General features: G+C 39.3%; 2 protein-coding genes and 1 long non-coding RNA gene across 6 annotated transcripts in view; 1 reads left to right on the forward strand and 2 right to left on the reverse strand.

The window, feature by feature from the left end:
* The window catches only part of LOC141772028 (acetyl-coenzyme A synthetase, cytoplasmic-like), a 32,714-nt gene extending 27,009 nt beyond the window's left edge, over positions 1-5,705 (reverse strand). For all 3 annotated transcript variants that reach the window (XM_074642676.1, XM_074642675.1, XM_074642674.1), the window contains exons 1-2: positions 4,860-5,705; positions 2,869-3,064 (exon numbers count right to left, since the gene is read on the reverse strand). In XM_074642676.1, coding sequence (XP_074498777.1) covers positions 2,869-3,064; positions 4,860-4,986 — 323 coding nt within the window. In that variant the 5' untranslated portion in view covers positions 4,987-5,705. The remainder of the gene's footprint in view (positions 1-2,868; positions 3,065-4,859) is intronic.
* LOC141772045 (uncharacterized) lies at positions 5,551-8,202 on the forward strand. Its single transcript, XR_012594829.1, has 2 exons — positions 5,551-5,695; positions 7,573-8,202. It is a non-coding gene; the product is annotated as an uncharacterized LOC141772045 (long non-coding RNA).
* A 3,085-nt stretch (positions 8,203-11,287) lies between these two features.
* On the reverse strand, positions 11,288-25,008 carry mapre1b (microtubule-associated protein, RP/EB family, member 1b). Of its 2 annotated transcripts, none has more exons than XM_074642688.1 (7): positions 24,857-25,008; positions 22,487-22,617; positions 19,824-19,969; positions 16,280-16,517; positions 16,072-16,193; positions 15,783-15,935; positions 11,288-14,215 (listed from the first exon to the last, which is right to left on the reverse strand). In XM_074642688.1, the coding sequence occupies exons 2-7, from the start codon at positions 22,605-22,607 to the stop codon at positions 14,171-14,173; spliced, it is 825 nt and encodes a 274-aa protein (XP_074498789.1). In that variant the 5' UTR covers positions 22,608-22,617; positions 24,857-25,008; the 3' UTR covers positions 11,288-14,170. The 2 variants fall into 2 exon arrangements, with proteins under 2 accessions (XP_074498789.1, XP_074498790.1); XM_074642689.1 differs by having other exon boundaries at positions 16,301-16,517; positions 24,857-25,007.
* Between the last annotated feature and the right edge of the window lie 1,762 nt (positions 25,009-26,770).

The raw sequence follows: 26,770 nt of genomic DNA on the forward strand, positions 1-26,770 counted from the left end.
TAGCTGACCAGACCAAGGTCTCTCCATGAATCAATGCTGATCCTAGTGTTGGCTTTTCCCGCCTCAGCCTCCCGACCGCGGCCAGAGGGAACAGGATATAAATAATTAATCGATTATTAGAGAAAATAAAGATATATCTAAATAAAAATAACTGTTTGTTGCAGCCTTACTTTCCACGAGAGCTGAAATCAAAATCTGATCTGATGTGAATATTTACTGGTTTACTTTTATGACCATAAATCTAATATCTTATATCTCTGGATTTTTGGTAGTAAGTATTTTTTGAAGATGTCACGTGAACATTTTACATTCCTATCTGACATTTTATAGAGAAAATAATATAGCAATGACAATAGTCATTAGTTGCAACCAGAGATTTTCCTGCAGATATAAAAGTCAGTGAGGGGACACGCTTTCTGGTTCAATCATCCTCCTCTCTCAGGATATCTCTGCTTTAGAAAGCCCAGCGTGGTCCAATGTGCATCCCTCTCTGTGGCTTCACCATTCACATCAGAACACATCAGAGGCCAGAGGCAAGAGAGACACAACGAGGGAAAGAGGAGAGCAGAAAAGAAAAGAAGTGATGCTGCAGACAAGGAGAAGTGCCCTTTCAGGACAAACAGGAGTGTTTTAATAAAAGAGAGTCAGTCAAGAGAAAGAGATGGAGCAGTGAAATGAAAGAATACGAGCAGTGAAATAAGAGAGTGATGCTGCAGATGGTTGGACAGAGAACAAATTAAACTCCTTATATTAAATGTAAGAGATAATGTACAGCGAGCCGGTCATTGTTGTGAAATAAACCCAGACAGGGTTGAAGAGGTTTATTTCATAAAGATAACTCGTCATATCCGTTCCGTATCCTTTCACCTAAACGAACAGCAGCGAGCCGAAACGAGAAAGTATAAGACGTTGGAGGGTCAGCGTGGATACGACCTGCACCCTCCCATGTTAAATCCAGCGTGGTAAACACTACACATCCAGTAAAGGATGGAAACACTTTGGGTTTCACACATCGACAGGAAAAGCAGAGCTAGACAGAGCAGAGCTAAAGCTGCATGGTAACTCTGTCACGGACAGGAAACGTTATGGTATGGCGGTAACGTGGCGGTGGAGCCGGCCGTCGCTCTCGTCTCCGTGGTCAAATGGGCCGACGCTACGACTGTAGAGCACCCAGATACTGACATTTGTGTTCTCTGCATTGAAACGGCCCCGATGGAGCTGACCATGGATGGATAAAGAGAACGGAGCTGACGGGAGAGCTAGAGACCACCTTGGAGAAGTTAGAGGAAGTAGACACGTGGGACTACGTCCGCTTTTCAAAATAAGGTGTTAACAAAGGGAACTGTAGATACTAAATACATCTATGGAAATCAGATTGATGGATTATATTCACCAGAAGTATAAAACATTACATGTCCCTTATAAATTAAAAAGAAAATCCCACTAATCTGTGAGGGAAATGTCTTTATTCTTTGATTTTTGGGTTGCTGGATAATAAATAATTCCTGACAATGATCCTGATATATTTGACTTCAGGACATCTCTGACTACATACATGCTGACAATCAAACATTTTTACTGGATTCATTTAGATATTTCCCAAAGTAAAAGTCCCTAGGAGTGTTTGATTCAACTTTTTCCCTTCATGGTCTAGTGGTAAAAAAGAATCATTAATATTTAGGTGGAAAATGAAAACGAGCACGATGTGTGAGAGAGACGAAGCTGGAGGAAAGAAAAGAGGAAGTATGTGAGAAAGAGAGAAAGACAAAGGAGGAAGGTCGACTGCAGCTCCATTCATTCGATCTGTTGTTATTCAATCCTGTTATTGTGTTCACAGTGGCAACCCCCTCACAAAGAGCGCGCACACACACACACAAACACGTACACACATCAGCGACGCCCATTAAACACACTTTCTCTTGTACTGGTGAGCGCACACACAACCCAACACGCTCATTATCAAGATCAGAGATGCAACTATAAAACAACAAAAATCTAAAATATCAGGAAAAGTGATGGAATAATAGATGACAGAACATGGAACTTTAAATTATTCTTTTTTATTAATTAAAAATGTTTAAATGTAAAAATGTGTTCATTAAAAAACTTTAATAGTATGCAGTAATCTGATGTTCCCGACACTGGAGTTTATGTGATTTCTTTGATAGTTCATTTTATAATTTCATTTATTTTTATAATGCACACATATTTACATTTCATCTGTATTCTTATTTAAATTTTTCTTATAACTTATCTATGTTTATATATATTTTTATTCTAAAATGGAACAACTGTAATTTACCCCAGGGATCAATAAAGTATTTCTGATTCTAATATCACTGATTAAACAGCGTTTAATAAGGTTTTTATTTTTTTTGTAAAACAGCGCTCTCGCTGGCGCATCAGTAACAGTTCAGGCGGAGAGCGGCACTGCAGCACGGGAGACGACGAGAGGCTCCAAAACAAAAACCCACAAAACGATAATAAATTGAGATGAAGTTCTGAGAAGTTGATGAAAGAAAAGCTGCTAAAAATCAGGAAGACACCACTGTAACTGTAGAAAGAGCTGTGTTGTGTTGAAGTGGTGTTCTTTCCATAGACTTACTGTTTTATGTGACCTCTGGGTTGTAACACACCAATATTTAAAATAGATAGAAACTGACATTAGAGCTGCAACGATTAGTTAATTAATCGATTGCCATAAAATGACCAACCAAATGAGAGAAGCGAGACACAAATGAATGCACCTAATGTTATCATTCATAAAAACCGTGGTCTTATGCTGACCACTATATGTAGTCATAACACACACACACACACGCACACGCACACGCTCACGCTCACGCTCACACTCACACTCACACTCACCAGTAGAAGGCCACTTTATCGGCGAGCTTCCTCTCATGGACGTTGCGGTCGAGGATGTTGTAGCAGATGTTGGTGGAAGCTCCTTCCATAAACTTGATAAATATTTCTCCTTTGGTCACATCGAAGTTGTAGTCGAGGTACTGACCCACGTGTTTGGTCTTCCAGAAGAAATCTTTGGCGATGTCGCCCCAGAACTCTGCAGGACAGGAAGTAAAGGGATCAGAAATAATGAAATACTGCATGCCCATAAATCACATCTGGAAGACGCTCATCTCACAGAGACCTCACGTGTTCATGGTGTTTGTTTTGATTAAGGCTGTCAAAGTTGACGCGTCAACGCAAATTCGTTCCCAGATATATGTTTTGTCTTAAGTCCAGACTGAAGCACTGAAGCACCAGCAGAGCTCATAAACAGCTGAATAAAAGACATCGTAAATAACAAACTACCTTCCTTCCACTAAAACGAAACCAACGTTGTGATTTCACAATATTTGTTTACAACTCAAGGTGGTTAATTATCTTCCAGCTGTAACTTGTTCCTCTCGTTTAAGTTCCTTTTGTGTGAGTTTTATTAGGCCATTATCTCCTGTGTATCATTAACTTACTTAACTGTACATCATTATTTCCTCATGATATGACATTTCTGAGCCCAGAGTGAGACAAATCCACCCTGAAGCCGGCTTCCACCTGCAGGAGAAACTTGTTTGGTTGCCTGTGAGATACTTTACACATCACAAGGAAATGACCTGAGCAGCTGTTTGATTAACAATAGCTGCACAGATACTGAATCTCCCCCCTCCTGCCTGGTATGTTTAGGAGAGACGGCCACGCCGCTTCCTTATTACCAGAAAACCCAGAATAACCCCTCCAGTGCAGGCTGTCTGCAGGTCACAATGAGTTGACTCAAATACTTTTGACACTGCTGAAACAACATGTGTGTCTGTCTTTACTTTAGTGGTTAATGCAGCTCTGAAATATTCTATTAGCACTGTCTGTCGCGTCTTAATCCAATGCATTAAAGCTTTAATTATGGAGTCAGATGCTGCCTTTAAATTGCATGTGGCAGGTGTACTCCTCAGTGAAGTCCTCTGTACTTGATTGATTTAGACAGTGGTGCAAGGAGTACTCAGATCTTTTACTTGAAGGTCCCATATCGTGCTCATTTTCAGGTTTATACTTATATTTTGTGTTTCTACTAGAACATATTTACATGCTGTAATGTTCAAAAAACCTTTATTTTCCTCATACTGTCTGCCTGAATATACCTGTATTTACCCTCTGACTGAAACGCTCCGTTTTAGTGCATTTCTACAGAATTGCGTTGCTAGGCAACAGTTTGGGTCCATGTTTACTTCCTGTCAGCTGATGTTATTCACATACACCGCAACAGGAAATAAACTGGGACACATTTAGAATGTTCACATTTAAAACCGTGTAATGGACTAAATATTGTATATTTGTGACATCACAAATGGACAGAAATCCTAACAGCTTGTTTCAAACGCACAATTTCTGAATACGGGCTGTGTGTATTTCTCGGTATATTGAGCGTTTTGATAGTTTAACAGTATTTACAAAGCACTAAAAACTGCTTTATAATATAAAAGACATGAACATCTCACTTTTTACAATATGGGACCTTTAAGTAAAAGGAACAATAGCAAGTCCTGCATTAATTTTTTTACTTCAATAAAAACACAAAAGCATCAAAATATAGTTAAAGTACCAAAAGTACTCATTATTCAGAAAGGCCCATTTCAGAATCATGTATTAAGATATTACAGGATTATAATTATTGATGCATTAATGTGTTCATCACTTTAATGCTGCAAATGATATTAATTACTTTAAATAGTTGCCTGATTTACATGTTGTTTTATTAATCTGAATCTGCAACTAAAGTTATGAAATAGAGGTAAAGCACAAAATGCAAATACTCAAGTAACATTTACTTTGCACATCTGGATGTAAACACTATAAGGTGGACTCACCATCTGGATTGTCTATGGACTTCAGGTAGAGCTCTTTATAGGATTCGAAGCTGGAGATGTGAGCCTCCTTCTTCAGCTCCTCGGAGCCGTGGAAGACGTCTTCCTTCGGCACTTTGTCGGGAATCATCTCTCAAACGAAGCTTTCACTCTTTTACAAGTCAGTAGATCAGAGACACGTCGCTGCAGAGCAGGCTAACTGATCAGCTCTGTTAGATAGAGATCGATATATCAACCTGCTATGATCAATATCAGGGGGGGAGATGCTGCACGGACTCCTTCAGCTGCAGCAGCGGGAAGCACAATGAAGAGATGCAGCTGCAGGCTGCTAGCTGGCTGCTAGCTGACTGCTAGCTGACTGCTAGCTAGCAGCAGAGTTCATTCAGACTTCCTTGTTCTGCAGGGTGTTTGTTGTTGTTGTTTTTGTTGTTTTGGTTATAAACTTCACGTGCAGACGCCTCGTGTGGATCCAACACGTGCAGCTGCAGGTGTTGGGTTTAGTCCGGCTCAGTGTCGGGTCAGCTCCGGGTGGATCCGTGTAAAGTCCTGCACACACGGACACGGGGGAGTGGCTGTCCTGCTAACAGCTAACGGCTAGCAGGCTAAGCTAACTGCTAAGCTAACAGGCTAAACTAGCTCCCTCCAGGAGAAGAGGAGCTGAGACTTGTTTCTGCTGCTGTAAACACTCAATGTGTTTTAAATCATCAGATTCACTGAGTGTGTTTCCTGCTGTCCAGGAGGCGGGAGGTGGACTGGTACTGGTACTGGTACTGGTTCTGGTTCTGGTTCTGGTCCAGTGGTTCCAGCATGCTTCTTCTTCTTCTTCTTCTTCTGACAAGGTGAGCGCTGAACTCAGTTTGGTCCTGAGCAGCCAATCAGAGCTCACGGTGCATTCGCGTACTCATCGAAAGCTCCGAAATTCACACAACTAACAGTGTAAACTACCACCCCGGTTGCGTTCACGTGTTAACGTTCATAATAAAGCTTAATGGCACAAAAAATTAAATAAAACAAAAATAGTGTTTTATTAAATAACAAAGTGAGGTTTCCTTATGGTAGAAGTTTTTATGTTTTATAATCATTTTAAAAAATAAGGTTTCGAGCTAAAACACACTTTCAACTAATATCTAAATCAGGAACTCCTCACATTTGAGAAGCTGCAACCAGAGGACATTTTTTGCTTAAACAATTACTTAAATTATTAATTTAGGGCTGCAACTAATAATTATTTTCATGATCAATAATGTGCCAGTTATTTTCAAAATTAATCAATTAATATTTTGTCTAAAAAAGGTTAGAAAAGAGTGAAACATTCCTGTTTTAACTTCCTACAGCTCAAGAAAATGCATTCAACAATTCAAAACCCCAAAATATTTCGCCATTTCGCCATCAATCGATTAATTGACTAATTGTTTCGAAAAAATATTTTATAATTCACCGACTGTTTCATTGGTACACATGTATTAATTGTAAATTAAACCTCCCAAATAATAATAAATGCATTACTTTTACATTCAGCTGTTGACAGGTAGATTTTGCAAATATAACCTTCAGCAAATCCTCATTCAAATACCATTTAAGAAAGCATTAAGCAGCTGATCAATAGTCCAGTGTTGGTCATGTATGTGTTGTTACTTTTCCCTGATAATGGACCTTGAGGCTGAATAATTATAGATGATATAAATTAATGTAAAATGTATGAATATGAATGACCGCTTTTTTAATGTAAGGCAGTTAAAAGTGAATATGAGTTGAACACAGCACAACACAAATGTAATGTTGTATAAAGTATGTATATGATAAATATGATGTATTGGCATCAGCTAATGGGGATCAGTTTTAAATAAATATATACATTTTAATTACATATTTATTGGGTGTTTTATGTTCACAAAGAGCTCAAAGTTACATTGATGTTGTTTTCATTTTTGAAGAGCTGGATTAATAATCTTTGTTGCTGTTTGTTCAATTAAAACATTTAAGAAAAAGTTAATTTCTTTAGAAAACTACGACAGTTGTTGTGACGGTCTCAGTGTTATCAAACACCGCCCCTTATGGACAACAGTGTATATTACATTTATATTTGATTTGAGTTTTGACCAACAAACAGCAGGTGGAGATAATGTTCAACTTCTGCTGCTCTGAGAGGGTTTGACCACAGCTTCAGCATTATTATACGAATAATAAAATATTATTAGAATAATATAAATAAATGTAATTCAGTACATTTACTCAAGTGATGTATGTAAAGTACAAGTTGAAGGTACTTGTACTACTTTACTTGAGTTTTTCCATTTTATTTTTTAACTTTATTCAGGTTTCTTTTTAATTTCAAAGTCAGTATCATACAACATATAACACTGTTGAACATTCCTTGACAGAGTACATCTGTCCACATCAACAGTATATATATATATACTGTATATACTGTATATAGTCCAGTGCGTCATCACTGGAGTCCATCTTTATTTGCAGTTGTGCGTAGACAGTATAAACACTGTGCAGACTCTGAGTTTGCATCGGCGACAGCTTTCCTCCAATTTACACTTATCATCTTTCTAGCAACTGGTACAAGTATTCGTAGTATATACTGTATCTTTGGTCTTTACCGTTTACATTGTGGGGTGTTTTTCCAAATAAAAACAACTGGGATAGCAATTTTCATTATTATTTTCAATCTCCTTTTTTTTTTTATATCTTGCCAAACTCGCTGCAGTGCTGGACAGTCTCAGAAGATATGAGAATGATCTCCAGTCATCCCTCATTTCCTCCAACATAAAGCTATAATAGAGTATCATTACATTGTGGTAATGGTACTTTTACTTCAGCACAAAGGGAACTAAAGGGGCGACGCTGCGGAGGCCCCTGCGGCCCTTCCTGATGTCACAGCTCTGGAGGTCAAAGGTCAACCTCAGGCCCGGACTGACTGAAGGAACATGTGTGATTCACAAAGACTGCTTTGTTTTCTCTGTGTTCGACCGTTGTTTTCTTCATATAATCATGGTTCACGTCCGCTGCATGTTTCAGTGAAGAAACGGAATTAAAAAGGGAGATTACTATCAACAGAATAATAAATAATACAACACGGCATGAACATTCCTACAGATCTTCAGTAGAACAATCTTTGAGAGACTTTTACAACACTGCATTAAAAGAGGGAAATATTTTATTATTATTATGTGACGTTTGTGGTTTAGAGTGAAACGTTTCGACAACTATTGGATGGATTTCCATGATCTATTCAATTCAATTTTATGTTTATATACTATATACATTATATACTGACATTTAATTTCTGTTTAAGTTTTGACCAAGTTGCTGCTGCATTAAAATGTTTACACCTGAATTGTAATTCTGTTAATTTTGAAGTTGTTTTTTTTACCAAGTTACTGGTGTACAATTTATCATTTTAATAAATAAAAATTCTGTCATTTTGAAGATTTCTGTTACCAAGTTACTGGTCATTCATTCATTATTTTAATAATAAATAAAAAATCTGTTAATTTTGAAGATTTTTTACAAAGTTTCTGGTGTACGATTTATTTTTTTAATAATAAATATAAATTCTGTTAATTATTAAGATTTTTTAACCAAGTTACTGGTGTATTATTCATTATTTCAATATAAATAAAAATTCTGTTCATTTTTAAGAATTTTTTACCAAGTTGCTGGTACACTTAAATAAATGTATATCTATGTATTTATTTGTTACATTTTATTTTACAAAGTTAGTAAAGTCATGTTTTAGATGTTGTTTTTACACATAACAGAATGATCCCAGTCACCTCCACACAGTGAGGCATAGATTATTAATTAAACACTGGTATCAGATCGGTACTCGGTATCATGGGCATGTCTGTAAAGGGGAGACTCGTGGGTACCCATGGGGTTGACAGTTTTTCCTCGCTAAAATTCAGTGTAACTTTGGAGCGTTATTTAACCTCCTTCACGACAAGCTAGTATGACATGGTTGGTACCAACGGTTTCATTAGGTTTTCTAGTTTCATATGATACCTGAGAGACAGTAAAGTCTGTCGGGATCGCGGGTCTCAGGGGGTTAATTAAATAAAGTCACACTGCTGATTTGAACAGGAACTTGGAGATTCAAAACAAATGAAAAGTCCAGCCTTGACGTGGAAATACTGTTTTTATTGTCTGTACCAAACTTGATTGAAGAAAATGGAGCTTTCCAGAGTATAACAAACACATCAAAGAGGAGAGAGACTCACAGTGAAACCGCTTATCGGCACCGATTGTTGAGAGGGAAAAGGTCAGAGGTCACACAAGCATTACCTTTAAAGCCGTCATTTCAACTTTCAGCTCAGACATTTTCAGCAAACACACAAACACACACACCATCATCATCATCATCACGCTGGATCAGAAACTACGGATCCTCAGAGAGGTCAAAACCTTCTGAGCATGAACTCTTTCAGACGTGTGTCAGACTGAAAACATTCAGAGGAAACATCTTGTAGGTTTGATATCAAACAGCACACACAGCCCTCAGTAACACGTACAGTAACACGTTCTACTGGCATCGGGACATCAGAAGGGAGTCAACACACTTTCAATGACGTGTCAGGAAAACCAGACGATTGTCAAAAACCTCCTCGACATAATGACAGATGTCATTATGTTCCACATCACATCTGACAGGTAAATTATGATGATGAAGACTGATTAAACACAGACTGTTAGAGGAGGTCACATTGGCACCGGGTAGGCCACTATGTAGAGGCGGGGCTCCCCCTTTAACGTTGCATAACAGAAAGCACTTCTTCACTATAAGGCTCGACGGCTCCAAACGCCAGAAAGCTGCAGTTCTGTCGACAGTTTGAAGGTTTCCTGCATTCAGAAAACTCAGTATTCAGAGAGGACGTGTTGACGTCCTGCAGTTTGTCCTCCGTGTGCTACGAGTTGTCTCGGCAGTAACAAACATGAACGAGGACATCTTTAGAAAACTGGTTAATATGGAGTTTCTAAGTGCTTAAATCTGAATTTTGTAACATAAAGTCTGAAGAGAATTAAGTAAAAGAGCATTTGCAATGAATTTATTTAGGAGCAACTAATATCAATTTGACTTTTAGCTGTTTAGTTTGCTCTGGTCACGTTTCAGGTTTCAGTGCACATATTTGGGAACTAATCGACAACCATTTTATATTGTTTGAGTCGACGTCGAAGCAAAAACGTCAAATGATTTGCTGGTTTCAGCATCTAAAATGTGAGGATTTGCTATTTATTTCTGTTCTGTTGGGTTTGGGACTGTTGGTCAGACAAAACAAGATATTTCAATACTCAAATTTTACATTTTCTGACACCTAAAAACTTTTTTTAAAATCGATTAATCAAGAAAATAGTCAGCAGATTAATTGATAATAACAACGTTCATTAGTTGCAGGAAGCCCCTACTCATTAAAAGACCTCAGTTTCAGCAGTTTTCTGACATAACAAGTTTCCACAATAGCAGGTTTTAAGTTAAAGTTAATTTTCTTTCCTCAAACGTTAACAGGGCCTCAGATCCGGACGGTGAAATCCTGCAGATCATCGTCAGGAGCAGTTTTTTGTTGTGTTGCGTCTTAACTTCAGCACAAGAATTACTGTCAGAATAAAGTCCAGACTTTCAGCTTTAATTATAAAAAAAGTAAAATAGGGTATTTTTATTTACAGTGCCCCAGTTTTAGTTATTACTTTTAATAATTGGTCAAATCTTGGTCCGTCTTGGACCCTCTGACGTCCCTCAGACATCAGCAGACATTTTGATAACGCTCCATGAGGTCAGATTCTCCTGCAGCTTATTTTGCCTTCAGAAATTGAACCATGTGACTGAAGGGGCGACGAATTGGACAAAACTCCCTGGTTGACTAGTTAGTATGATTATTTTCCAGCTATATTGTCCAAAAAACTGTGTGACTTCAAGTCCAACGGGTTACTAGTCCTGCAGCATTCACACAAAACGGATGAAAAAAAAACTAATTTTAAAGCTGAAAATCAGTCAGAACTTTAAACTCGACTTCAGTCATAGTTGGATTTGAAACCCAGCGAGCTGCAGCGCAGAGACACAAATAAAATTACTAAAGGTTGACTTCTTAGAAACAAGAATATCCTTCGTTCAAAAAACTCTTTTGGAGAGTCAAATAAAACATACATCCTGTAAAAAATACGACTTCTAAAAGTCAAAGTAGAGATTTTTAGATGGTTTTACTGAAGGCAACTACCAGAAAATGCAAAAACCTAAATACTCAGGCACCCTTTGATAGTGTGCAACATTCAACCCTCACGTTTGTGAACTTAAATGTCTGCACGTCTGAGTCACTGACGGAGAGCCGCTCTATCAGCCGATCCGTTTGTCCGAAGAGGAAAACGCTCAACTCGGCACCCAAATTCATCTTTAATTCAATTCTGCAGAACATATTGTGAAAGTCTGCAGCTGTGATACATCTTATTTATTTGATCTCACTGTGGAGACAAACAGCTCAACTTGTGGCAAGAAAAACAACCAGGAATTCAATTCAATAATATAACACCATAACTATGTATATCGTTTGCTTTATGAGCCTTAGATGGAAGACAGGTGGTCCGCTGCACCCCCGACACATCTGAGCTTTTTGTCCAAAATACCACCAACGTTGTTTATTTTTCAGAAACACAAAAATAGAACTAACAGTACAAACATTTGCCCAAAACAGCAGAGACTTACATTAAAGTAAAAATAATAAAAGAAAATAAAGAAAAATGCTATTATGAATAAGGCCATTGATAAAGTTATGTATTCCAATAACAACTGTTAACAGTAAGTGTGGAATCAACATTAATGTGTTGTTTCAAATCAGGTACAAATATGTCAAAAAAGACATTTTCTACAGAGTACAGTGAAAAAAAAAAACTGGTCTCAAATCAGATCAATACACAATATCAGTATTGAAGTTGGTCAATCGGGGAGTGGAAACAGGAACAAAAGAGGAACCTGTCTTGAATTCCCAGAAAGGAATCTGCCTTCAGTGTGGCAACTCATTGATCCCACGTCTTTTAAAACTAAATCCAAGATTCAGCCTGAAAGAAGCACATGAGCCACTTTCACAGCTCAGCCGTCGGTCTCGACCGCGGACGGCTACATGTGGTGAACGCACCGGTGATCGGCCGCGGTCGGAGCTCACAGTGTTTGTAACGTGGCTGCTCTGGATCAGGAAGTATTCTCATTGGCTGAGGCCTGAGTAAGGGCCACTGGTAGAAAACAGTGCATGTGCCTTAAAACAGACTCAACATACAAAACAATCACTTTTTTTAACTGAACACTGGCAGGTTGATCAAAAGGCCGCCGTCACACATCGACTCTCCTGGAGTTTAAGAATCGCACGTTTGAGAAGCCTGAAATGTGAACGTCGAGGTCGAGCGGGAAATGGAAGCAAAAAAAAAAAACTTCTGCTACAAAAACAGCAACGCTTTCTACATCCCAAAATAATCATTCCAACAGTGATCGTTTAGTGAGCGTGAGAGAAAAACTAAACAAATGAATAAAGTTGCGAGCGTGACTGACAGGTGCCCAAAAAAACATTTCAAAACACAAAAACCAGCTCAACAGGACATAAATCAGGAGGGTGTCTGTCCTTGGTGGAGAGAAAAAGGCCAAGAGAAGACCCGACTGCTGCCTTGTCCCAGACTAAACCCTGAGCCCTTCAGAGTCAGTGTGACACCCACGAGTGCTTTTTTACATCGGCTACAGCAATCTGGCAAAGCCTGCTGGCTCCGTGACGTTTGATTTATACCGTTTCTTGTTGTCGGGACCAGAGGTCTGTACTACGAAGCAAGTTCAACATACCCAGGGTGTCTTCTCGTCATCTGGTTATCTAACCCTAAACAACGAGATCACGCTAAGTCACCGCCTACGACGGTAGTTGTCAACCCAGAGGTTCTCAGTCAGGCTATGAGCGCGTTCACAGACACGACAAGTTTACTGTCAGCAGAGCGGCACATTTCACAAACTATAATATTAGACAAGTACGAATACGTTAAACACATAATCAGACTAATAATAACACAGTTGAAGCTGCCAAATGCAGGAAGGACAGCTGGCAAAAGAAACAATTGTCAATGTGTTAATTAACAGATTTATTAATTTAATGGCCTGAAAAGTCACATATATTCATCTAGATGTATAGATTACAGTAGCTTATATTATATTGATTATGTTGTGGTGTGTTTGACTATTTCAGCCTTCTTTCAGCTGCGTCCCCGGCGGTGTGAAACGGACTCAAGACCAAGTAAAAACAATAAATATAAAACATATTTCAAAGCCAGCTGTCCTTCCTGCATCTGTCAGTTTAAACTGTGTTGTTTTTTAGTCTGGTTATGACTCTAACTTCTTCATATGTGTGTAATATTATCATACGATCTGCTCAGGAGCTCTGATTGGTCAGTAGGAGGTGCTTTTATACGAGTTGATCTCTTATCTGGAACATAACCTGCTCTGGAGCCGGTCAGGTGCTCAGCATCAGTTACCATGGCGATCTACCCCGGTAAGAAGTGACCCACCGTTGTAGGACAGAAAACCCTGAAGGGCTAAACCTGAAGTTACCTCGCTTACCGCTTCGTAGTACAGACCTGTGAGCAAAAACACACCTCAGCTTTGGTTCAAAATTATGCAAAACTAAGAGCACTAGTTGGGAATGTGTGTGTGTGTGTGTGTGTGTGTGTGTGTTATATATATTTTTTTCATCGTCCTCTAAATGAATTGTCAACAGGAGAGGCACAAAACGGCGGCAGTGCCATCATACAAAAACAATCAGGGTTAGTTTGGGACAAAGTGATTGGTGAAGTGACAGCCGGGTCCTTCAGAGGTTCTTCATGTTTTATTCTTTTCAAATTGAATATTTTTTTTTTTTGTTAAACACACACATATACACACATTCTCTCTCACACACACACACACACACACACACGCACACACTCACGCACAGAGAACATCACCGTGTTTTTCACACTCAAGTCCATTAAAAAACCAGATCAGTACTGCTGCACAATCTGGTTTTGGGAAGGATGGGATTACAGGGGAGGGAGCGGAGGAAGAAGAGGCAGTGACCGAGGCTTCGTTGATTGTTGGTAAAAAGATGTTTCAGTAAGGAAGGAGCTGAGCTGTACGGCGGCTGGGGTCTGGGTTCAGGAGAGGATAGGGGTTCGGGTATGGGGGGGAGGGGGGCACAAGTCGAGATCAGGTTTGGTGTTGGATATAAAACCAAACAGGCCGTCTTGGCTTGAGGAAGGATCTCGAGGTGGGTTTGTAGACCAGAGCATCCAAGTGAAAAGTTGGTTGATTATTAAAACTCCTCCTGCTCCTCAGCATCCGGTATCACGAAACCCTCCTGGAGAGAGAGAGAGAGAGAGGGAGAGACAGAGAGAGGGAGAAAATGTTTTTCCATGAAAAGACCCAAAGTAAACGCTGTAAGCGGACTACTTGATGACTATAAGCAAACTATTATAAATCATTGCTGGTCGGTGTCTCATGGTCTCGCGTGTGTCTCCGCTGTTCAGACTCAGACTCCAACACAAACTCCAGTGAAGCACCAAAACCTCTTGGTTGTATCTAGTGAAGCCCGTCTGTTAAACAGTGTTGGCCGCGGTCGGAGGACGCGGAGGAGACCGTAACTTTGGTCTCCACAACCGGAGTTTCTGCTGTACTCTGCTCCTCTGCCTGCCTTCACTCACACACTGCGCTCCTTTTCTCTCTCTCGCTCCTCCAGACCAACAGAGGTTTCCCGTGTCTTGTGAAGTGACGGGGCTCCGCAGAGAGAAACGTTATCGTCTCCCACCAAAAACTCCGGCGTCTCCCCCGTTCCCTCCGGCCGCGGTCGGGAGGCTGAGGCGGGAAAAGCCAGCACTAAGATCAGCATTGATTCATGGAGAGACCTTGGTCTGGTCAGCTAACATTACTGCCAAGCAGCTGAAATATAGAGTGATATTGTGCTTTTAGCTGACGTGTGTCTCCTCACTGTGTTGAGCGATGCTCCTTCATGTCTATGTAGAGCGAGCACAAGCGCCAGCAACAGGACGCTGACTTTAGTTGACTTAACGGACACAGGTGAAGCTGTTAACAAGACATTTAGGATTCTTACTAACACTCCCTTTAAACAACCTTTGTAAAGGAATGATTCTGTCCCAAGCTGTTTGATCACTATAAGCGGGTCCACTGTACTTTGTTTATTTTTAACGTTAAGCACCAGAACACCAACCAAACTTCCTTGATTGTGAAACTATTTGGCAATACAATGATTCAGATTTTCGGATCAACATTTCGGGCGTTGCAGAAGCACAAAGAAAAAGTGAAACTTAAGTAAGCAAAATAAAATAAAAAATGAGAACAGAAGTAAAAATAAAAACTATTACAAGATCAATTCAAGTGATATACATACAGAGTACTGCACCATGAGCTAACAGTGCAGTACTGCAGTGACATAATGGCGTGGTTAATAGCAGCAGGTCGGCCGCTGAGAGCGAGCTGCATGCCATTCCTCTGCAGGAATTCACAACGGCATCAGCAGTTGTTAACAGCAGAGCAAATGGGCTTTAATCTGCTGTTGAACTCACAACATGCTGGTTTATTTTAAAGAAGAAGGTTGGCGACCGTTTTAGATGTTAGAGGAAGAAGATATATATCAGGCTTTGATACCTGTTAGTATGATTAGTATTAGTATTCATTCACTGTTGGTTTTGGTCTTTTCATGGGATTTATTGACAAATATATAAAAACACAGTAGAGGCGTCACGATTTCGTTTCTAAAACGGAAATCGATCGATCATCGGCCATTCTGTCTTATAAAATGATTAATGATGGTAGTTTTTAAAGCAAGTACATTCATTTCTAGTCTTTATATCCATCGACTGCTTCTTGGCCTTCAGACTGAATTACATAAAAGCAGAAGACAAACTCACGTCTGTGGCGTAGAGGATGTCGATGATCCGCTGCAGCGTCGGGTCGCCCTCGCCTTCCTTCTCCTGGCAAATCAGCTCAATGTTCCGCAGCTTACCAAAATAAAAGTCTCTCTCCTTCTCTATGTCCTGAACGGTAGATTTCAGGATCTCCACCTGTGGGGGGAAAAAAGGGCCAAAACAACATCAAGTTTTGTTTCTACTTTTTCACTTTACATGTCCTCTTTGAAGACACAAATAAAGCTTATTTTAGTCTCTCTCAGCGGTGATCGTATGAAGATGATGTGCTGACCTCATTCATGAGCGTATTCGTGAGCTCCGACCTCTCCTCGTCGGATCCTCCCATCCCCGGCTTCCTCATGCTGACGTTGGCCAACTTGGGCGCTACCTTGGCAACAGGTGGCCTCTGAGGAGCTGAAGAGGTCAGAAAAAGGTTATTAACTAGAGAAGAAGTTTTACTTAACAGCATTTCCCCATTTAATTCAAACCGTGTGACCCACCAGACAAACCGGGGCTCTGACCTTGACTGAGGGCCTTTTTGGGGTTTCTGGCGAGAGCTGACGTGGCGACGGGGATGGGCATGGAGTCCTGGCCCTGGCCCTGGCCCTGGCCCTGCCTCGCCTCCACCGGGTCGTAGTCTTTCCCATCGTAGTTGGCATCAAAGAACTTCTTAAACCACTGGACGAATTCAAAGTTGTCCTGGAACTTGCCCTTCACCAGTTTGTCTACTGGAATGATCTGGAAGCAAAGAGAGACGGTCAGGACCGGGATGTTTGGACAGACGTCTGCCTGGTAGCTTCAGGTTAAATGAGCTCTCATTTCGCCGTCACCGCTGGTAATGTTACATTTTCAGTATCACCGCCGGTACAGTTCATGTGTTTTAGTATCAAAATCAAACCTTTACACACATTGCAGTATAAAAGACATCACAGAATGCAGATGCAGTGATGCTGAACACCTGACCTGCTCCGGAGCAGGTCATGTTCCAGATAAGAGATCAACTCGTATAAAAGCACCTTCTACTGACCAATCAGAGCTCAGTGTGCAGATCTTAAGATAATATTACACATACACAAAGAAGTTACGGTCATAATCCAGCCTAAAAACAACACAGTTTAAACTGACAGATGCAGGAAGGACAGCTGGCTGTGTGCTGTGGGTGTTTCTCTCTTTGAATTATGTCTTATAATTATTTTTTTATTTGCTTTTATCGCAGTCCCTGTAACATCCAACATCAGAGCAGTACTTTGAGAGGGCACATCTCTTAGCAAATGTAATAAAGTATTGGCTGAGTTAATCTCTGAAGGATAAGGAACGGAAGGCGTGGATACGACCTGCACCCTCCCATGTTAAATCCAGCGTGGTAAACACTACACATCCAGTAAAGGATGGAAACACTTTGGGTTTCACACATTGACAGGAAAAGCAGCGCTAGACAGAGCAGAGCTAAAGCTGCATGCTAACTCTGTCACGGACAGGAAACGTTATGGTATGGCGGTAACGTGGCGGTGGAGCCGGCCGTCGCTCCCGTCTCCGTGGTCAAACGGGCCGACGCTACGACTGTAGAGCACCCAGATACTGACATTTGTGTTCTCTGCATTGAAACGGCCCCGATGGAGCTGACCATGGATGGATAAAGAGAACGGAGCTGACGGGAGAGCTAGAGACCACCTTGGAGAAGTTAGAGGAAGTAGACACGTGGGACTACGTCCGCTTTTCAAAATAAGGTGTTAACAAAGGGAACTGTTTATACTAAATACATCTATGGAAATCAGATTGATGGATTATATTCACCAGAAGTATAAAACATTACATGTCCCTTATAAATTAAAAAGAAAATCCCACTAATCTGTGAGGGAAATGTCTTTATGCTTTGATTTTTAAGTTACTGGAAAAAATATAATAAATAATTCCTGACAATGATCCTGATATATTTGACTTCAGGACATCTCTGACTACATACATACTGAAAATCAAACATTTTACCGGATTCATTTAGAGATTTTTCAAAGTTAAAGTCCCTAGAAGTGTATGATTCAACTTTGTCCCATGGTCTAGTGTTAAAAAAGTTAACAATTGCAATAAATCGTAATATTGAATCGCAATACTTAAAAATCACAATGCATATCGAATCAGCACCCAAGTATTGTGATAGTATCGAATCAGGAAATAGGTGTGATTTTTACCGTGGTATCGTCTCAGTATCGGTATCGAGTTATTTAAGCAGTGTATCGTATCAAAGTCAGAATTTTGGTATCGTACCAACACTAGTCTTCGGTACTGCACACGTTAAACACAAAGCTGACCAGAATCGAAGCCACAGTGAAGAAAAGAGAGCAGCGGTAAAAACCAGCAGCAAACCCAATTACTCAGCGCTGGAGGAAGCTGACATCATTAGACAATACACAAAGCAAAGTCCACAATGCCGGGGATTATAACGCTGAACAGCTATGAATACACCGATGGTCTCTACATGTTCAAGCATCTGTTACACCGATCTATGAATCAACACCGTCCAGAGCACAGATCTACAGTAACGAGTTAAAACAACAGGAAGAAAGGACATTGAAACATGAATTAATGATGGCTGCTTTGTCAATAGTCCTGCAAGCTACTGCGTGTTCTGTCTGGAAACAAATGATGACTAAGCTGGATCTGCCCTGCCCTTTTTAAAGCTTTGTTGGCAATATCAAGACATTACAAAGCATCCAGGGCTGCAATGACAAATACTGTTGCATCGTCTATTAAAAAAAAGCTTCTGATAGTGAAGAATACAACTGGAACATAGCATACTGACTTACAAAGGACACATACGTGCCTCTTTTCACAAGGCAGCAGCTGAACAATGTGTTAAAACAAAACACATGCTCATACCAGGTCAAATAAACCACGATTATTTGATTCCAGTAAACAAAACAGGGATTACAGTTAAATTTGTATGTCTGCCTATGAATTGGTGTCTCATTACTTTGTGACAGATGAAACGAGTATATTTACACGCACACACCCAGTCTAAAGAGTGACAGACGAGCCAACAAAGTGCTCAGAAAAAGAGTGACTCATGACCAGATCATCAGAGGCAGCTCAGCTGGTTGGGAGGGGATGACGGGAGGTGCAGTTTGCATACCAGTAAGGAACGACTGGTGAGGTTACTCTTAAAACATCTTAGTAGGGAAAAAAAAAAAAAAAAAATCGATTCACCTATGTATCACGTTTATTATTTACTATTTTGAAATAGATTTTTTAAAGATTTTTTATCGAGTACAACGAATAAGCTGTTTACCTCACTGTGTGGAAGTGACTGGGATCATTCTGTTATGTGTAACAACAACAACAGGCATACTCAGGCTGGACTTAAACATTACTTTCCTAACTTTGTAAAACAAAATGTAACAAATATATACAATTTTTTATTTTATTTATACAATTTGAATTTGTATTTATTATTAAAATAATAAATCATACACCAGTAACTCGGTAAAAAAAATCTTTAAAATTAACAGAATTTTTTATTTATTATTAAAATAATAAATTGTACACCAGTAACTTGGTTCAAAATTTTCAAAAATATTTTTTTTGTATTTAATTAAATAATAAATCATTCACCAGCAAATTGGTAAAAACATCTTTAAAATTTAAATGGATACAATTCAGGTGTAAACCTTGTTAATGCAGCAAAAAGTTGGTCAACATTTAAACAGGAATTAAAATTCCAGTATATAATGTATATAAACATAGAATAGAATAGAATAGATCAGCTCCATTGTCACCGATATCTGATGCAGCTATTTGAGTCAGTATCGGTCCGATATCCGATCCGGTATCAGTACATCCCTAATTATAATAATATTTGTTTAAAATTTCTCTTTTTACCCCCAAAGAGACTCAAGAGAGAAGTCAACCAACAACAAAATGTGCCCTCTAATACCAGAAATTCCCTCCTATATTTCCAGACCATGTGCTATATGTAGGATGCTGTACATGGTCACGTGATTTGAAGCTGACATGTTTATGCTGTACAGAGGCTGCGTGTTGTTACCTTACCTTGTCGATTACCATCTTTTTGAAGGAAAGCTGCAGAAGCTTGAAGTTGTGGATGTATTCATGCTCCAGCTTGGCACCAAATTTAACTTTCTTCAGAGGCACAGAGCCGGTAAACAGCATGTCCATGAACTGGCAGTAGGCAGAACCTGAATGATTGAAATGAGCCACAAAAAGAAATCCTCTTAATGTCCAATACAGTAAAATCCTTACTAGGACTGAGTGTGTGCTGCATGGCAAGAAATCAGGGGATGCCTCAAAAACAAGAAGAGTAACAGAAAAGGATAAAAAACAGAGCTCACTTTCCTTTCAACTGAGAACAGAGAAAAGCAAGACATTTATTTATTTAAAACATGACTGCGTACTCACAAACCATCACTTTAGCTCTTTTAAAACATTTTCTGTCTGAACTGTTGGTCAATGAACGGCAGCCGTGTACACTAATTGTGTTTGTTTTTTATCAAATAAAAGGCATTGATTGATACTGAAAACCGCAAATTCAGCACCAATATTCAACACTTTCAGACAACACAGCCCTAATCCTGATCCAACACTGTCACGATACCTGGGTGCCGACTCGATATGTATTGCAATTCCACAAGTATTCGATATTACGATTTATTATAATTTTTGTTAACTTTTTTAACACTAGACCATGAAGGGGAAAAGTTGAATCATTCACTTCAAGGGACTTTCACTTTGGAAAATCTCTAAATTAATTCAGTAAAAATGTCTGATTTTCAACCCAAAAATCAAAGAATAAAGACGTTTCCCTCACAGATTAGTGGTATTTTCTTTTCAATTTATAAGGGACATGTAATGTTTTATACTTCTGGTGAATATAATCCATCAGTCTGATTTCCATAGATGTATTTTGTATATACAGTTCCCTTTGTTAACATCTTATTTTGAAAAGCGGACGTAGTCCCACGTGTCTACTTCCTCTAACTTCTCCAAGGTGGTCTCTAGCTCTCCCGTCAGCTCCGTTCTCTTTATCCATCCATGGTCAGCTCCATCGGGGCCGTTTCAATGCAGAGAACACAAATGTCAGTATCTGGGTGCTCTACAGTTGTAGCGTCGGCCCATTTGACCACGGAGACGAGAGCGACCGCCCGGCTCGACCGCAACGTTACCGCGATACGATAACGTTTCCTGTCCGTGACAGAGTTAGCGTGCAGCTTTAGCTCTGCTCTGTCTAGCTCTGCTTTTCCTGTCAATGTGTGAAACCCAAAGTGTTTCCATCCTTTACTGGATGTGTAGTGTTTACCACGCTGGATTTAACATGGGAGGCTGCAGGTCGTATCCACGCTGACCCTCCAACGTCTTATACTTCCTCGTTTCGGCTTGCTGCAGTTTGTTTTGGTTGACGGATACGGAACGGATATGACGCCACGTTACTCAGACTACAACAATAAAAGCAGTAACTTCCTTCAACCTCCACATAGACTCAAATGAAGCAAATATATCGATTCTGGCAATAAAAAAATGTATTTCAAAATCATAAAAAAGAAAATTGTGATACATCGGTGAATCGATTTACTCTATGAGCCTATCCACACCAAATCCCCAACTTTCGTATTTCACAATGTTTTCTTCCCCGCAGCTGTTTTGATTTCTGCGAATTTTGGATGCCGATAAAAACAAACCAACCAATAAACTAAACTTTTGCTCACAGGATCAATAGATTTGCTTGGACGTCAGTGTCATGATTCTGTTTATGGAGCTCTGATCGCTGCTAGACCGCCGCGTTACAGGTGTGTTCCAACACGCAAGAGAAAATGGACTATTTCCTGCAATGTTTCTATAAGTTACTAGTAACAATAATTACAATGTCAACATTATGAAAGAAGCTTTGATGCTTCAAACGATCCGTTTAAGCCTTATTATTATTATTATTATTATCAGCCTATTATTGCTATTACCAGCATTGGAAGCGTATGAACTCACTGTCCTTCCTTGAGAAATTCAGGGAGCCCGGGAGTTAAGCTGACCATTAAGCCTTGTATTAAAGGCCTTGCATCCCATAATAATAAACTCACAGGCTACATATGATCCAGTGCAATAAGCTCAGCATTTGCACATTACAGTAACATGCTTCATAGGAAATGCGACCACTTTTCTACACAGACCTGCACACTTGGAATAATAATGAGCCTGTCTCCAATGTGTAGAGTTGAGTGTGGGTTTATTATAGTAAAAACAACTTTTAACTTATATTTATTCTATTATTATTATTATTATTAACTTATCTTAGGCCTTAAGACAGTAAACATTAGCACACTGTGTACAGTTTGCTCATTGTGATTCATTTCAGTTAAAATTTTAAACTGAGCAAGTTTTGAAACTGCTACTATAAATCAAAGTTGTCCTAGTTTATCTTTAATGAAACAAAACCTCAACCTACAGGAACATGTTTTATCGGCTCATGTGCTAAAAACAGGAGCGTCAGTGTTTTTCCTCTCACATTCAAATCACCATATTCAGCCTCAGCAGCTACTGGCCTACTGTTTCACAACACCAGTACAATCACACAGTCATGCAAAATATCACGCATGCTTACACTGATCCCGGAACGGTTTCAAGAGGTCTGACAACCGTCCATTAATGAAACATATCTGGTCCTCCCATGACAAGGGAAAAATTAAATAAAAGAAGTCATGAGTTACCTGTACACAGCATTTCTATCTTGGTGAGGTTCATCTTTAGAGAGTCATTGATCCAGACCAACATGTCATGACGACTCAAGTTGTCACTGGTCACTGAGGTCGAGTACACGTTCACAGCCATCGTCGGTCACCTGCGGACACAGAGGAGAGAACAATTGTGAGAAAAATGTACATGATGACAGGTTTATCTGTCGGAGCAGCTGGTAGAGCAGACTAACTAACTAACTGGACACAGTCAAGTGAACCAGACATCTCATTTTAGATTTGCTTGTGGTTAAAAACCTTCTCACACAACCCAGCTTCTGGCTTTTAGACAAGGAAAACGGTTGCACACCCAAATATGCTGATATGATCCAAAACAATACTTTATAATAAGCACGATTCATAATTTGTCTTCGACCCATAATTGCCAACCTTTAAGGATGTGACGGTGAGGAAATTTCCCCACCGATTAAAGTAAACCCGTGACAACACCGGTGTTACCGATTACACCAGACATTTTACAAGAAAAGATGACGGTCAACGTGTAGAGCGTTTACTTTGAAAAAAACAACGACAAAAAAGTAACCGAGGTTTTAAGTCATCATGTTTGCAATACAATCATATTACAGATATATGTAATGTCTCCAGTGAGGTCTCTAGTTACAGCTCACACAGCCTCCGCTGTGGCTCATCTCCAGGACAGACCAGGCCAGTTATTTCCTCAACAGCTGAAAGTAATAGCTGAGGCCTTATAGGAATAACCGTTCTCCTCAGATGTAGTCGACTATTGTATCTGGATGAACAAAAAATTTGACCCTGGTAGATGATTTCACATGTAAATGAGAAATAACACTATAAATAAGCAAGCATTCTGTCATGTGTCAGTGAAAAATACTCAATCATATGAATCACCTGCGTATCAAGTTAGTCTTATTGTATATATGTATGTATTCATCTGTTTGTGTATGCATGTGTACATTTATACACATGTAAGTATATCTCTTATTTTCACAAAAAGCCCTTCTAGGGACAGGTGTTGTAAATTAGCATCCGCTGTAAGCACTATGATACTGGCATCAGATAGCTGTTTTTAAGTTGTCTATGTACATTGTATTGGTCCCTATTAAATAAACCATGAAGAAAATATATTTGTTTTTTATCACCTTGTTTTACCATTTTACCACTTTATTATTATTGATATGTTCTGTGATGTTGTGTTTCAACGGTTACCATATTTTTACTTTATTTATCTTTATCTTAATCGATCTTATTGTCTTGTGAAGCACTTTGTAACATCAGTTTTGAAAAGTGCTATATTAATAAACTATTATTATTATTATCATTATTTAAGTACGGTTTTGAATGCAGGACTTTGACTTGTAATAGAGTGTTTTTAAAGAATGTATTACTACTTTTAACGTTACTTAAGTAACTGACAATATCTGATTACTTCTTCAAACATTGAATATTTAATATGAATTTAATAAACCTTATTTAGATTTCTGACTGTTTGTCACGAATCTTTAAATATCCCAACATGAAGACTAATTGAGAAATGATGTGTTCACAACTTGTTATTGTGAATAATAGCCAGTAATAAAGATAGTGCTGGTTAGCTGCTGAGCTGAGTGAGAGTCAGCTGGATGCAACAGGGCCTCTGGTAGACACTAGTGAGCTAGCTGTTAGCTGTTAGCTCTGCGGCTCCCATCAGACTGGATGAGCAGTTAGCTCACTAACAAGCTACCACCTGACAACTCATTACATTAGCACCACATGTAACATGTATCAGAGACCAATATGTTGCTATAATTCAGCTACAGTTCTGTCAGCGGCTGAAACCCTCGACTACCGGCTGCTGGGAGCTGTTCCTGCTGTTGCAGCCGGACACTGGGAGGTGTTTCCCCGCCCTGAACTCACCCAGCAGCCTGCTAGCTGCAGTTAGCTTCAGTCAAGGCCTATGGAAGGAGGTGAGGACACTGGTCTTGGAAAAGCGGTACAGCGCATGCGCAACGTAACTCAAGCTGCGTTGCGATTGGCTCAATTTCGACGAGTGCAGACTAGATTATACTGCGTATGCGCAATGCCCGCCAAAATATGACGCGTCACCCAGCCTCCTTTAATAGGCCTTGACTTCAGTTAGCTTGTCACCGTTCATGCGGTAAACGTTCAGTCTCGTAGCCACAATGAGTTCGCTTCGTCCGGCTAACCGTTACAGGAGCGGACTGAATGAGCTGCTTTAACTCTGAATCAACACGGTTTGGTTCCTGCTAGTCACAAGATAGCATGCAAGCTAACAAGCTAACATCTAAGCTAGCAGAGCCTCGCTGAGCTCCTCTCTCTCTCCTGCCGGCTCACAGCGCTCCATGCCGCCGCGCCGGGCAGTCCTACCTGCAGCGGGTCGGTGAGTTTATTCTGTATCTCGGCTGTAACTCGGTGTCATATAAAGCTCTCTCTGGTTTGGATGTTAGAGTCACTTCTGCTTTCTCTCTTCTCCTTCTTCAGTCTACCGGCAGCGGAACAACCGACTAATGGACGTCAGTGACGGGGCCGACGGGTAACGCCTAGACGTAACGACGTAACGACGTAATGATGTAACGACGTAAAGACGGCGTGACGCTTTGTTGCGTGGACGTATGAATGAGGTAGTTCCTAGAAGGGAACCCGGGAACCGGAACCCGGTGTTTTTGATGTTTTCTGCTGTTACTATGTATACTGTAATTTTGAAAGAAAAAAAAATTAATTAATTATTTAATTAAAAAAAAAAAAAGATAAGAAAGGAACCCGGAAGTTAAATCAGGTAAAAGAGGTGTCATTTAAGTTTGTTTTTGTTTTTTTTATTTCAAAATGACAGTATCCATAGTAACAGCAGAAAACATTAAAAACATTTACATACAAAAGAAGCATAGTGAAAACATAAACAAAGAGCTGTGTCAAACATAAAAGGACAACAGAAATGAAACAAAACCAACATAAAATAAAAAATAAGTAGATAATAATAAGAGACCACGTGAGAGCATGACAATAATTCCACTTAAAAGCATTAAAGATATTACATACATTCATTGTTTTCATTGCTTTTTTGTTTCAGATATAATTCCATTTCTTTCATAAATACAAAGAAATTGGGCTTTTTTTTGGTAAATTTACACTTGTGAATGTGGAACTTAGGTGTCATTGAAGTTGATCCACAGATTCTATCCAGTGAAACATTTCTTACAGAAGTTAAAGAGTGACATACAGTAGATGTAAATTATTTCTTCTGTGAATCACATCCTAAAACTTGCTCTCATTTATTCTGCTCCTGTAAATTTACATGTGAATTGTGGAAAGATGTCAATAATTTTCTCAGATTTTGCACTGTACTATAGAAATATTATATTTGGTTGCTATGGTTACAGTGACAGTTTCTTATTAATTTAATTTTAATTCTCAGGAAGTTCCACATTCACAAGTGTAAATTTACCCCCAAAAAAGCCTAATTTCTTTGTATTTATGAAAGAAATGGAATTATATCTGTCAACAATTTCTTCCTCACAAAACAAAATAGCAATGAAAACAATGAATGTATGCAATATCTTTAAAGTTTTTAAGTGAAATTATTGTCATACTCTCGCGTGGTCTCTTTTTTTTATTTTTTATTTTTTTATTTTAAATTTTATGTTGGTTTTGTTTCATTTCTGTTGTCCTTTTTATGTTTAGCACACCTCTTTGTTTGTTTTCGCTATGCTTCTTTTGTATGTAAATGCTTTTAATGTTTTCTGCTGTTACTATGGATACTGCCAAAAAGTTTCTAGAAGGGAACCCGCAAGCTGGGGCAACTCTCGCGAGATTGAGCTCGAATAGTTAAAGTTAAGATAGGTCGTCGGGCAGCGGGTCTCGCGAGAGTTTCTGCAAGTTTACTCTACGGGATACCTTCTAGACTCGAGTTGTTGGGCTTTTTTAGTTCCTCATAACTTTTATTGAATTGAATGAGAAGTACCCCAATATTTACCTAAAAACCTTAAATTGCTTTATTATAAACATTATATGCTAAAATATCATGAAATGGTTAAAGTAGGGCCCTCAGGCTTGAGAAGCAGCTGCTCTTCATCAGAGGAGGAAAACCAACTAATAGAAGACACTTCTGATCAGACACAAATCTCACCATTGTGACTTATTGTCTTCACAGATGTAACCTGGTAGCTAATGTCATGATTCAGGGAGTTTTTCAAGAAATTTCAAATAAGTTATTTGATAATTATTATCTGTTTACCAGCAGACATGGAAATAAAGCATATTAATTAACATTGTTTTCTTTTCCTG

This window comes from Sebastes fasciatus, chromosome 8, assembly GCF_043250625.1.
Source record: "Sebastes fasciatus isolate fSebFas1 chromosome 8, fSebFas1.pri, whole genome shotgun sequence".
Classification (NCBI taxonomy): Eukaryota; Metazoa; Chordata; class Actinopteri; order Perciformes; family Sebastidae; genus Sebastes; species Sebastes fasciatus.

What these genes read in the sequence shown, in the direction of transcription:
- mapre1b (XM_074642688.1), bottom strand. Translation starts at nt 22,607, where the DNA reads ATGGCTGTGAACGTGTACTCGACCTCAGTGACCAGTGACAACTTGAGT. An exon ending in AAAAGATGGTAATCGACAAG is followed by an intron (nt 16,518 to 19,823) that starts GTAAGGTAACAA and finishes CTTTGCTTCCAG; the next exon opens with ATCATTCCAGTAGACAAACT. An exon ending in TCAGAGCCCCGGTTTGTCTG is followed by an intron (nt 16,194 to 16,279) that starts GTGGGTCACACG and finishes TGACCTCTTCAG; the next exon opens with CTCCTCAGAGGCCACCTGTT.